The sequence below is a fragment of the Gavialis gangeticus genome, unplaced genomic scaffold (genome assembly GCF_001723915.1).
Source record: "Gavialis gangeticus isolate Ggan-Ray unplaced genomic scaffold, GavGan_comp1, whole genome shotgun sequence".
In the NCBI taxonomy this organism is placed as follows: Eukaryota; Metazoa; Chordata; order Crocodylia; family Gavialidae; genus Gavialis; species Gavialis gangeticus.
This window is the reverse complement of record NW_017728992.1, coordinates 192,965,243-192,979,789: the sequence shown is the minus strand read 5'-3', so window position 1 is coordinate 192,979,789 and position 14,547 is coordinate 192,965,243. Positions and strand designations below refer to the sequence as shown.

Here is a 14,547-nt window from a genome sequence, read left to right as displayed (position 1 = left end):
CTATCCCTGGAAGTGCAGTGGTGATGATGCTTGGAGCATCCCTATGCAGCCACTCTTGAGACACCAGTCTTCAGTGCGTTCCAGTGCAGCCGCTGTGGACAACCGCGAGTGGCCTCACCAGCATTCTTCCAGGTCTGAAGCATGAGAGCAGGAGCTCATTGGCAGGATGTGCTCAGGAACATCCCACATGGCCAACACAACATGGACGTACCCTGAGATTACCACTGTTTTCAACAGGAACCATATAGGAACCTGGTCCGGAGCCGGTGTCACCCAAAGGATAAATTGTCAGATGGGGAGGGACCTGTCGACACATCCATTTTTCCGTTCAAAAAAGCCAGGATCAAGGTAGTTTTGCCTTTGTTCAGCCTGCATAGCAAGCATTTCTGACACCTGTACCAATGCACATACAGCCCAGATGCCATTGCACCAGGTGCGTTCAAATATGCTTGGCTGCCATTAGCTGCAATTGCTATAAGTAACACTGCTAAACCTCTCAGGATTGGGGCTCTGCTCTGCTAAATGCTGTGTAAACTGTTAGAAAAACAAGATGACCCATGAGAAGCAGATGACCCTGAAGAAGCATATGATCTTTCCCTAAACTTAAAGATAGCCTTTTGCTGACAGTAAGCAAACTTGTTCTGTGTATTTTGTAACTCTGTAACAGCAAGCAAAAAAACAAAACCCCAAAGCTAGTGGAAATTCCCCAAAGATGCACACGCATATATGCCTTATGCCTATGTATACCTATATTTGCATATGTATGACCTGTTAGTACAAAAAGTGCTACCAAACTCAGACTGGGGGGCTTTTTGTCTTTGGGCATTGAGCACCCCTCTGCAGAGTAATAAATCATCTTGCCGACACCCCCTCGTTCTCTGCCTAATTGATCGCGGCTAGGAACAAGCCCAGAGACGGGAGGTGACCAGTGCTTCTCAGTATATGAGCACACTCTTCGGTGTATGGGTGCTACACAGTAGCTGGTCAATTTCCCCAACAAAACTTAAGAGACATCAGTAGGGAGAAGATGCTTTATCACACATGAGCAAAGGAGCACCTGATTCACAAGCAAAACCATCTGCTTACACAGAGAAGTAGATCTACACAAGTGAGCTGCCTCACTGAAGTCAATGGGGCTGCCTGTGTGAACAAATCTGGACACGTTCATTGATGTTTGTAGTACTGGGGCCTATGCTAGAGCACCAAGACCTGTTGAGTTTGTAATACTGGTTGCACAGTAAACTACCGTCTTATAATTTAATACAGAAGCAGCAGCAGATAGGGTGCACAACCAGGGGTGGATGAAAGCATTGAGACAGGCCCTTGGTGAGAGAGAAAACATTTAGAGTAGTGAGAGGTGGAAACTACTATAAGAATGGTTGAGCTTTGCATGACTTCTGCAATCATTAAACTGTACAAAATAGCTCCAGCATGAAAAAGCAGGACATTTTACATCAGCCCTAATTAAATTCATACTTTCAACTGCTATATTATAGTGTGTTATGATAGTGTGCCCTAAAAATAATTTTAGGGAAGAGGGAAAATTGTAGTGTGGATAGGGCCAAAATGTAATCCCTGTGGTCCAGAAGACTTTTCTAAACACACTTCAATATACAACAAAATGCAATTTGTGCTTTGATCTACCATGTACAGGCAATTTCATATTCGTATTTCCTTATAATCTGGTCCAGCTGAATGGATGTAAACACAAACAGACTGTATGGCCAGTAACCACATAACCGCTACAACCACAGTCCAGTTGAGAAGACTTTTAACCTCAGTTCCGATCGGGCAGAAGCTCTGGAGGACAAACACAGGCTCGAAGCACCAAAATTAGAAGAGGGACCATGTCCAGACAGGGTTTTTTATTTTTAGGGCTGGGAATAGCACTACAAAGCCAGAATGCTAGACATGTGCTGGCACAAGAGGCGCTGGAATCTGGGATGCATTCTTTACATCTTATTTTAGGTTACAAGGTAGTAGAAGTGCTCCCAGTCTCTGAAGGGAGGAATGCCTTAACCGCCTCTCTTGCTGGCTGGAGAAGCCAACAACGATGACTCCTTTATTCAGTGGACACTGTGGGCACTGAAAAACAACCACCCTGCTTTACCAGAAGCAGCAGCACATTAGTTTGACCCAGCTTTGCAGCATCTGTATAGACTGGGCCCTTCAGCAGTGCTTTATGGAGCTTTTATCTAAAGGTGATTCAATCAGCTATTAGATAAAAGTACCAAAAAAGCTCCAGTAAGGACCCAATCTATACAGGTGTTGGGAAGGCCAGGTGCAGCTAATGTACTGCCTTTTCTGGGTATGCACTGGGCTCAGCGCAGGAGTGTGCCAAGTTTAAAGTGAAGCGCCATTTTGTTCAGTTTTTTTTCACATCTGCAAGCAGCCTGTGTGCTTACCCTAAGGTGTATGAAGTAAAGAGTTAAGCATGCAGGGCATTTTTACACGTGCTCCAGGACATGGGGGGCATTTTAATTAGAGAGGTTCCAAGAGCCACTCTAATTAAAGTGCCCACAACATCTCGTGCATCAGCATCCCCACACTTTAAAATGGCAGCAGGGTGCTTTAACTAAATCTCATCCAAACAAGCTTTAGTTGAAATACCCTTCCCGCTATTTTGAAGTGCAAGGATGCTGAAACACAAGACTCGGAGGCTGCTGAAGCGCGCTAAATAGCACATGCCAGTAGACTCAACTCACTGAGTCTTCTTCAACATGCTATAAATACAGTGCATCGGAGCATCCTCAAATATTACAATGATAAGACTAGTATAAGAATAGAGTCAGATAGAACAGAAGAGAGATATGATGGGAGGAAATAAAGTGAGGCTAACAACCAGATCAAGTCATTTGTGGCAAATCTGTCCCCACTGTGGGGGACATGACCAGTGGAAATTAACAGCTGGGATGAGCCTGCCCCTTGCACAAATAGCAATTCTCAAAGCCAGGACTCTCTATGTCTGGGGTAGAGGGTCCTGTTGTAAATCATGGCTCCTTTCCATAGTGTAGAAACCAGCCCAGAAGTGGACACATATTGTTCCTTCTCCTAGCTCATTTCCAAAGACTCTAAAATTCAACTCTGATGTAGAGAGAAAATAAAATGTTTCAGGAACTCCCCCTACCCCGCTCTCCCCCTTCCCACCCCTGCAGCTGCTCACATTTCTGGTAGTTGTCTAACTCATGAATAACTCCCAAGAGCAGGCAGCAAATTGCAATTCTGCAAAATAAGCCATGTACAAAGAAACAGCAGAGAAGAAAACAAGCAAAATTCATACCAATGTCATGTAAATCAGGGAGAGAAGCTGCTGGGATGTCTTCAAGCTGAGCTTTCCAAGTGATATTCACCCCTAAGCGGTCCACGGTTAAACAGTTCACCAGCACAGTAGAATCATCACACACAGACACTGGCCTACTATTTCCAAATGCATTTACCTTGATTTAAATTCAAACAGATTTAAGTTAGTTGCCTTTTTACATTCACTGCTACACGTATACCAGTGTTTTCATAGCGTTGTGTTCAAAACACATATTTCACATGAGGCAAAGACTTAAATAAAAAACAAACCCAAAAAACTTAAAGCAACTTAAGAGTTGAACTAGGCAAATATTTTTCAGGAAATCATTTATTCTCCAAATCATTTATTCACTGCATCATTTATGCAGTTTTTCAGGCAGCCCAAACCATCCACAAATTCAGGTTGAATTTGACAGGTATGTTGAAATTGTTGAATTAGTTTATTTGGATGTGGTGGAGGTGCTTAGGGCACTCAAGTGGAAAAATGGAAACCAGAATGCAAATCCTCTCTCTGGTTGATTTTGAGCAGGGAATTAAAACTTGAATTTTCCACATCAAAGCAGAGTACCACAGTTATTAGGGCCATGGGATATTCTGGGTTCTCTCTTAATTGCATCTATTAAATCTGTTTGCATAAAATAACTAGATAGCCATTAGAGAAAGCACTGAAATCCATGAGCGTCCTAATCTTTGCTGCATGGGTTCAGTCACATTCTTTTTGGTATAATGAGTATGTAACATGAATGTGGAACAGCTTCAATGAGAAAGACTAAGACATGACCCATCGCATAATATTCTGTGAACCAGTGGTTAGGGCATGCTCCTAATTCAAGTCAAATCCAAGTCATTATTCTGGATACTGCAGAAAGGAAATTAGTCTGAATCTTCCTCATCCCAGGTGAGTTATTTTGGGGCTTTACAGTAGAAGGCAAGAGAATGACACCATTTCCACCTCCCCCTCTTTGGATGTCTCACTGGCACCTGGGTCCTTTGTCAGTACAGCCATTTGTTTCTAAACTCCTTTTCCCTTGTTAAAAATGCCCCAGATGAAAATAAAGCAATTAATTTCACGTAGAATAAAATATTGCATGCGACTGGAATGCTCACCTCTTCTGCCCCAATCCTGTCTCCATTCACCTCAAAAATCGTTCAGTCAAGCAAAAACAAACTCGACTATTTTGCAATATGCAAAATTGACTATTTTCATAAATTGACTATTTAGCAGCTTAAGTCACGCAGGCTTTCAGTGAGACTAAAGACTAGAAATAGATGTTGCTGAATGGAGCGATTCAGCTGTGCCGCAGTGTGTCGTGACATGGCTGATTCGCTTCACCAGGCATAACACGTCGCCCCTGGTCCCACCTTTGATAGAGCAGAACAAGAGGCAACGTGATTTTGCCACTTTCCCTGTGGATCTAGGGTGCTGGGGTGAGCAAGGAAACTGCCACAAGGCAACAGACGTCTGCCAAAATGAAGTGGCAGTCTATTACTCTGTTTTGTAACACCACCTGTCATGTGGCACAACAAAGGATATGGACATCTATTTGTTCAGCATTTGTGCCACCTGAAACATTTTTAAGGCAGAGCAAATGAGGACATCTATTTCCACCCTAAGGACATAACTGCATGGCCTCCATGGGCTGCCACAGAGAATCACTTCCTCCCAATCACTCAAAATCCCAGAAATGAGTTGGCGTAGAGTAGCCCCAAGCGCATGCCAAGAAGCATGCCCCCAAAAAAGCCTTGGAGCAGTGCTGAGGCACACACTCAGGCTACTCTGTCTGCCGTTGCTGCTTCATTCCCAGTTAGATGTACACCAAACAGGAGAAAGTTGGCAGTTTGTGCTTCTCACTGGCAGGTGCTCCTGGGCCGGCTTCTCATTCCCAGGGGCAGCACAGATGTAGTGCAGACAAACCCACTGACACCTAAGCACTTTTCCAAATTATGTCCTGTTTCTATACAACGATATACCAGAGATTGACTGTGAGATCAGGTCCTGCAAGTAAAACTCCATTTACCTACAGAATCACCAGAGCATCATGCTAGAAATTATAACACACTCTGTCTACTTTAGGACATTAATCTGCATTTATGACCATAACATCTCAGTAGTTCCCAGTTAACCAGACCAGCATGATATGGTTCCTAACATGCGTCGGAAACCCTACCTCCTTTTCCTCTTTTTTGAGCATGGAAAGCCCTACACTAGCTCAGAATTGTGGAAACAGAGGGGGAGACTGGAACAGGGCCATTTTTATTGTACGTCCCCTGGTTATAGTCCCATTGTGGGGGAAGTGTTTTAGCATTATTTAACGTTGATCATCATAGTGCAGGAACTCTTTTAAATATCCTTAATGGTGTTTCATATTCCTTATGTACTACTGATTTGCCATATCTGCTTAAATATAAGATGAGAGGTTTTCACCCCAATCAGCACAGAGAAAACACATTCCTCATCTCACATTTGCACACAAGGAACCCTCAGTGAGTACTTTGTCTATTATTAAACTGCCGCCAAAAGCAGCATGGGCTCAGCCATGGAAACCAACTATGGAGTTGATTAAATACAGCCAACATGGAGCATAACTGTAAAACACATGACCCATATTACGCAAACACGCTACTGGGAACCTACCATAAGAATAGGCTAGTGCAACCCATCTGAATAAGACACATGGTAAAGCCCAATGCATTGAGTCCCCCTAAATGCTGACTCTTTTTCAAGTCATGGTAAACCACTGCACTGAATATATTTCAATCTCTTCTTCTCTCCCGCAGCTGAGCTGTGCCTGTCTTTCCCATTTCCTGTTTCTTCACCATCCTTAAATGCCCAGCAAACATTACTGAATGGGGTCCCAAACAGTTCACTCAGAATTTCTCTGTCATCTCCTCTCTCAACCCGTCACATATGATTAGGGTGGCCCCACTCTCCATGACCTGGAGCCAGACCAGGTTGCCCTGTACCTCATCAGCATATAAACTTTTGGAGGATCCCAGGAGTTGTGGCAAGGACACTTGGTTCCAGGCATGAGTTGTAGGTTAATTAGCACATGAGGGAAGGGGGGTATCGGAAGTACACACATATATTAAGCAGTGCTGAGCTGTGGGGTCACTATGGCTCGAGACACTGTTGACACTGCAGGGTCCCAGTCCAATGAACTATATGGAAAAATCGTGAACCTTTGGGCTTTGGACTAATATCATGCACAGTTTGTATAAGTATATACAAAAGTGCTGCTTAAAAGTGTATTAGGCAATATGTGTGCTAGAGCTTACAGCAGTTTCAAAGAAGGTAAATGTCTCAATTCCAGATGAATTAAGTCTGTGTTCCCATAGTAATTTGACTATGCAAATTACTACAGGCATGTTTATTACAAAGTCAGTAGGTGCATCTACAGGAGATGGTTACTGTGGAGTGGGCCAATTAGCTCCACAGTAAACATCTCGGCATCTACACACGCAGGGCTGCTAGGCTGGAATAAACTAAAAAAATCCTCAGTAGAGTAGTACTAGTAAATAAATACAAGCACTATCCTGCTCCGGAGTTTTTTACTTTGTAGCACCGCACGTGTAGACCCTGACCCAGCTGGCTGGGCCATGAGGGTGCTTCAGTGCGGGGGCTGCTTGCCAGCTAACCCCATACTGGAGCAATTTTATGCCCCAGCCAGCCCCTCCACAGTACATTTGAGCCAAGTCAGGCTGGCAGGCTGACCCCCTGGGCCCCCTGCCGGCTGGGGCTGCTCTGACCCAACTCAATGTGCTGTGATCCCAGGCCCATGTTCAAATGGTGCACCATTTGTAGATGCACCCAGTGTTTTCAAATTTGCTCTTCATTTCTATGTGCTCAGGGACAGCAGGGGCTGACAGTAAGTGGGGAGGGGCCACCAGACCCCCTGTAGCAGTGGGAGGGAGACCAATTCAAGGCAAACCTCTAACAATTAGATTCTATACCTGGAAAGTTGCAACAAATATATAAAATGTCCAGATATAGAATCTAATTATTGGGGAGTCATCGTATACTCGGGGTCATCTTGTATTCCAGCAAATACAGTAACTTTACATTGCTAGAAACTCAGACTGCAAGTAACATAGGAGAAGGATGGGGGTTAGTTTAGGAAATAAAATAACTTATGTACAGAAGAGTGAAAGTCACCCTTGCACATGGTACAAGTGCCTGTGTACCACTAATGCCCACTGAACAATGCATACACTTTTTTGCTGGCCCAGCATAGAGGGATGAATTTTCCATGGGTAACTGGACTACATAAAGAGAAAAGATATTAGGGTTTGGTAAAAGCTCTTTCACTGCAAATTTTTAAAATTAGGCATACCAAATTACACACTATGTAGAAGATGGAGAGATGAAAGTGAGGAAAGCTGAATGTGCCCAAATATCAAAATAAACATCCTAACAATAACATCACATAATAGTTTGCTGATGTTGCCCAAGTCAGACTATAATACAGCTTACTCATCCATAGCTGAATATGGTATGAGGCCAAAGCCTTGGGAAAAAAAAAATCTAAAAAAAAACAAAAAACTAATGCTAAATGATGCCTGGGAATTCTTAGATCAATTATCAGCTCTGAATAGGCTCTCTAAAAACACCTATGCTTTGTCTCTATCCTTTCAGGTCCACAGTACAAGCTGCAAATGTATTTATTTTTTTACCCACAGAGAAGAATAGAGAAATACCTGAATATGACAGAATCCACGGGCTTTCAGTTCATCTAATATAAAGATCTGGAACGCCTGTAGTAATCCAGAGTAGTCAGAACTGCAGGCCTTCCCAGAAGGCAGCAGTAGCTGGAACTGTGTTTGAGCCTGGACTGTTTGAAACAACTGGAGCTCTAAAGGAGAAAAGAGAGTTTATTATTCATAATATTCATGACTCATGTATAAAAACTGCCTGTCAGAATTACCTTGGGGAAATATAGTTACATGATAGGAAAGCCTTCAGCACTGTCATACAAGCTTTGATTGTGTATCAGCAGCATTGGTCCATGAATAGTTGGAAGAGGTAGAATTGTCAATGATAATGAAGGAAGACAGAAATTCAGAATGAATATTTCTGTTTTGTGTTAAGAAAAGGTTTGCTGTGATGATAATGACATACTTTCCATTGCAACAGTAACCCAGGAGGATGAGGTCTCCAGACTGCTGATGTTGATTTTTAGTAAGTCTTCAAACAAGGAAAGTTTCAGAGGAATGGAAAAAAGCCTAACATTGTGCAAATAATTCAAAAAGGATGACTTTGTAAGATAATGCATAGCATTTCATTGATAAAGCTAAAACAATACAAACCCACTGTGATACATATGTGACATGTATTAAAAAGCTAGGTAACTCTAAACAAATGGTGGAACTGGCCTGTCTGGATACTGGACAGATGCAGGGGTGGTGATTGCCAACCAATGTTCAGTGTTGAACTGGTGAAGGAGCACTTAAAGCAGCTGAAAGTCTTCAAGTTGGCAGGACCAGATGGACTACACCTGAGAATGCTGAGGGAAGTTGGCTGGAGTCATTGTGGGACTGTTGGCAAGGGTATTTGAGGACTCATTGTACTTGGGAGAGGTCCCAGAAGACTGGAAAAATGCCAATGTGGTGCCAATTTTTAAGAAGTTTGACCTTGATACTGGATAAAATTTTGGAAAAAATTATCACAAAGTCCATTTGAGAGAGAGTGGCACAGAGCATGATGCTGAAGGATAGCCAACATGGTTTTGTTGCAGACAGCTCATGTCTGACCAGCCTAGTCTCCTTCCATGATCAAGTAACCAACTGCTTAGATGTGGAAGACATGGTTAATGTCATATACTTGGATTTTAAAAAGGCCTTCGATATGGTCTCCCCATGATGCTCTTATAAAAAAACTGGAGGATTGTGGGTTGGCAGAGTCCATAGTCAGGTGAGTTGGGAACTGCCTAAGGGGTCAAACCCAGAGAGTGGTAGTGGATGGGTCTGTACCATCTTGGTAGGAGGTGGCCAGTGGTGTCCTGTGGGGTTTGGTTCTTAGGCCCGTGCTGTTCAACATCTTTATCAACGATATAGAAGAGGATGTGGAAAGCACACTGGCCAAGTTTGCGGGAAAAGCGGGCACACTAGGGGACAGGATGTGGATCCAAGAGGACCTGGACAAGCTGGAAAGGTGGGCAGAGCAGAACCAGATGCAGTCCAATAAAGGTAAATGCAGAGTGCTTTATCTGGGGAGAAGTAACCAGCAACATGAATATAGGTTAGGAGGCCAGTATGATGGTTGAAAGGGGCCTGGAGTTATGACTGATCACAGGATGAACATAAGCCACCAGAGCAACACTGTAGTCAGAGCTAATAGCATACTGGGATGCATTAGCCGATGCATCATGAGCAGGGCTAAGGAAGCGATAGTTCTTCTGTATACAGTGTTGGTGAGCTCCTAGCTGGAGTACTGTGTCCTGTTCTGGGTATCACACTTCAAAACAAGACATGATGAATCTTAAAAGGGTCCAGAGAAGGGCCACAAGAATGATTAAGGGCCTGCAGGACAAACCTTATGAGGAAAGACTAAAACTTCTGGGACTGTTCAGCCTGAGGAAGAGAAGACTAAGGGGGGACTTGGTGGCCATCTATAAGTATGTAAGGGGTGAATATCAGGAGCTGGGAGAAAAACTGTTCACAAGGACACCCCAGAGGAGGACAAGGAGCAATGACCATAAAAGTGTTAGAGGATGGTTTCAGGTTGGATGTAAGGAAGAACTTCTTTATGGTAAGGGTGACCAGAATCTGGAACAGACTTCCCAACGAGGTGGTGTACTCACCAACCTTGGAAATCTTCAAGAGTACACTGGATGGACACCTTGTTGGGATCATTTGGTCTCAGCAATATTCCTGCCGGAGCAGGGGGATTGGACTCGCTCTTTCAAGGTCCCTTCCAGCCCTTAATTTTTATAATTCTATGAACTCATCTGTTTCAAAATTTAATTGTAAACATGGCATCCTCATTGACTGAGCATGTTTCCAGTAGGAACCTGCAAGGATAAGTTCTTGGTCTGACGCAAAATATGACACAAAATAACATTTTTAGTAATGACCTAGAAGAAAAAGTATTTTCTGGTGGAGTTTGCAAATGACAAGGATTGGGAGGGTGGCAAACAATGAAGAGGACAGGTTACTGATTGCAGGTCAATATGGGTTGTTGGGTAAGCCAGACACAAGCAAACAATATGTATTGCACTTTGGCTAAAGTAAAGAATTCAAGGCATCATTACATTAGATTCAAGGCAAGAAACTATCCTAAAAAGCAGTGATTCCAAGAAAGACCTGAATACTGTGCCAATTTATCATCTGAGCATGATCTCCCAGTGTACTGCTGTGGACCAAAGGGGAAATATGATCTTTAGATATCGGAACAGATAAATGTGTGTATGCATTTGGATCTGATGCAACTAATACTGGACTACTACACCCAGATCCAGTGCCCACAGTTCAAGAAGGATGTTAAAAAATTGAAGAGGGTTCAGAGAAAAGTCACAGAAATAATGAAAATAATAGGAAATATGATATATAGAAAAGGATTCAAAATCTATTTAGTTTACAAAGAGAAGGTGGAAGTTTGACTTGGCTACACTTTTAGGCGTATACCTGAGAAACACAAAACTCAGGATAGAAGGCTCTTGAGCCTACGAGACCAGAGTATAACAAGTTCAAAGGGCAGAAAGCTGAAGTAAGACAAATTCAGAAACAAAATAAAGTTTAAATCTTTTCAAGTGGGGATCAGTATCCATTGGAACCACTTACCAAGAGCTAAGGTGGATATTTATTTTTCTACAAGTTTTTCTCTAGTTGAAGCAGGAATTAATTCAGAGAGGTGCTGTGGCCTGAGCTTTGTATAGAAGCTCAATTAGATTCTCTCAGTGCTTCCCTCTAGCCTTATATTAATGTATAGATTAGGGCTGTGCAAAATTTTGCCAGCTGTTTCGATTCAACACTGTTTTGATTCATTTCGAGCTTGAAACAGCAAAACCACAGGCTTCAAAACAGCCTCGAAACAAAATGAGGCTAGCTGAAACATTTCAAAAGTTTTGAAATGTTTCGAGTTTCAAAGCAGCCAGCTGGTGGGAAACAGGGGAGAACCAGGGCTGCACTCCCAGTCTCATGCCGCTGGGCTGCAGGAAGCCGATCACAGTGGCAGGGAAGGGAACTGAGCCCGGGGCTCAGTGCAAGGGAAGGGAACTGAGCTATGGTGGGGCTGTGGAAGGGAACTTAGCTCAGCTGGGCTCAGTTCCTTTCCCCAGCCCAATTGTAGCACTGGGGAGGGGAACTGAGCGATTGGGCTCAGTTCCCTTCCCCAGCTCCCTAGTCCTAGGCAGCAGCACTCGGCTTCCCTTCCTCATCTGGCAGGCAGATCAGGGGTCTCCAGCCCCGGGAGGACTGCCACAGCCCTCCTGGTGTTGCGGGCCCCCATCTACCTGCCAGATGAGAGGGGCTGTTTCAAGTTTCCCCATTATAGCGAATGGGCAAAACGCTGAAACAGCATCACCGTTTCGATGAAGCAAAACGGAACAGCAGTTTTGAATTGAAATAAAATTAAAAACAAAATACTGTTTCATGGAAACCTCAAAACTCAAATCAAAATGGAATGGTGCCATTTCGCACAGCCCTAGTATAGATCCATTTTTGTTCTGGAAAGGCTAAGATCACTTTAGAACATATTTAAAAAAAAAAAAAGAGGCAACTCTTTAGGCCTTGGATTAAGGGTGGGCATGGACTTCCAATTTCAGATTGATATATGAAACCACAAATTTACCCGCATTTTTATGAGAAATACATTGGCAATATTCTTATATTAGGTCAAGGCCAGCTACAAAGATGTAATCCAAAACCGGAGCTATATTGTTTTGAAGTTCACGTATGTTCAAATCTGACATTTTGATCACATCCCACCTCTGTTTAAAAAGCACTATCAAGACCAGCTGATCACCCAGGCTCCAAGCAGATATCTGCAGCTTCTATGTTTTGAGGTGCTTTTTATACTTAGAAGAATGAAGGTTGAGGGGAGTGGGGAAATACCAAGAGGCAGCCAGTAAAGATGGCATTCGTCCTAGAGAACAGATTGCTACAGAAAGATGCATAAGTAACACAAAGTTACTTGATTATGCGAATAAACAGTCAACTTCTGCCAAATCCAAACATCTGGTGTTCATCTGCTCTGTCAGGAGTAAGTGGTCCCATCAGAAGCATTTTACGATGCCAGCATCTTTTCACTTACAAAGGAAAATCTGCATTTAGATTAAATATTCATCTATTTAGATCTATATTATCACAGAACTGGGAGATTGTTCAGGGCACAGGAGCCAACTGAAAGAAAGCAATGATATGAAGACAGAAAGCAAAATTTACCTACTGTAAGCCCCCACTTAGAAACTAATCTGATTACTTCCACCTATAATTAGAACTAGCTTCATTTCTATTCACTTTCTTTACTTTTCCTGCATCCTAGGTTGGCAAAGGCAAAAGCAATAAACGTCCATGACAGCTGAGCAACTTTCTCTCAGTCGGTAGGACAGAGTTAGTATCCTAGCAGTTGCACATACTCTGACAGGTTTGAGAGAGGGGGGGATCTGAAATCCAGCGCTGACTTTCCACGTCACACATGAACTTCTTGCTGGAAAAGGCACTTTGGAAGCCGTGACGACAAACCAGTTGGCACTGCTGGGATTTCCGATTTTGATCCGAGATGGTCTCACAGAAAATCACTCCATTGACCACACGCGAGACATCGAATGGCAGGACACACTGAGGACCTAGGAACATGAAGAAATGGACACACGACAGAAGAAAAAAAATTAACTATTCAGGGTAAAATGTCCAAGTAACAGCTATGTGTCATAGCAAGAAAATATATTGCATCTCACCCAGATACATAGTGCACACACTAATGTCAATTTGAACTGGATTTATGTTGCATGCTCTAAGAAGCCAGTGAAAGGACTTGTATAGTCTCTGCTGGGCACTTAAGAAAACAAATCGGTAGAAAAATGGCCCTGTATAAATGGAACTAAGAGGTGGTTTGTAACCATCAGAGCTGAGTTTCTCAAAACAGGCCAAACAGTGTCTCAGTAGGTCTATGTGGACCGTTTTGTACATGGGTGTAAGCCCACCAAGTTACATAAGGTCAAAGCCTCTCAGTAGGAGTTACGCAGACAGAACATACGACTAATTTTAAAATGGAGCCTGACCGGTTTCTAAAGAGGATTGTGATTACCAGAGCTAACGGGCCTGAAGCTGATGACCCAGGATGACACTTGGAGTCCTGTGCTTCTACGAGAGGGTAATATGGCCACTCGAGTGGAAAAACATGAGCATCAATTCCACCTTGAAGCAGTACGGATAGTCTATTATAAAACTGTTGAGTTGTTGTAGTTATTACAACCCCATCATTTTGCTCAATATTAGTGCATTCCTAACCCACCAAGCTATAATCAAATACTACAGGCATTAGTTACATTCCTCCCAGCTTCTGGAGAACAAGATGAGAGAAAATAATTGCCTTTAAATCAGAAGCAGCCATAAAAGTAATGTATTCTGCCTCTCCGGAATGTCTCATCAGAGGGCTCATTTTCTTTCTAAAAATAGCCGTTTTCCAATCCTCACATCTTCGGTGCAGGACACTCCACAGCACCCGATACGACAGCGCTGAGCTACGGGAACGGTCAGCTGCTCATTCCCTTACTTTCAAACTCTTATGCTACTTTATAAATCTCGATAGCACCTTTATAAAATTACGAATACAGTAAAAAGATCATCACAAAACTGCTTTACATTCAGTCTGAATGGTTGCAACTATTAGCTTTTTCATTCACAAGGCTGAAACCAGACTCTCCACGCTATCCCGTGGTATATGGAAGTTAAACTGTAGTCACTTAGCAGTTGTTCCATCTGGGGATAAACTGCAGAGATTTAGATCCCACTTACAGTGGGTTAGAACAAACATAAAATGATATCACAGATCAGCTGGGGTCTTTTTGCTGCTGTTGTAAAAACACAGCGTCTAGCACCTTCCACCCAGTCCCTGGCAATTTATCCATAAGGCTTACTAGTCATTCAGTACAGCGTTGAAACTTCTTCCCCAAGCACTTCTAAAAGAGATCTGTAGGGAAAAGCTTCCCTCTGAACTCGAAGCATTCTCTCTCTCCCATTTCTGAGCTGTGGAAAGTGAGCATCAGGTTGGAACATGTGTGCTAGGGAGTATTAAGATACTTGGCATCA

General features: G+C 43.0%; 1 protein-coding gene across 1 annotated transcript in view; it reads right to left on the bottom strand.

The window, feature by feature from the left end:
- The window catches only part of TG (thyroglobulin), a 257,089-nt gene that overhangs the window by 200,275 nt on the left and 42,267 nt on the right, over positions 1–14,547 (bottom strand). The window contains exons 17-19 of the mRNA XM_019519642.1: positions 12,873–13,082; positions 7,996–8,150; positions 3,281–3,437 (exon numbers count right to left, since the gene is read on the bottom strand). Coding sequence (XP_019375187.1) covers positions 3,281–3,437; positions 7,996–8,150; positions 12,873–13,082 — 522 coding nt within the window. The remainder of the gene's footprint in view (positions 1–3,280; positions 3,438–7,995; positions 8,151–12,872; positions 13,083–14,547) is intronic.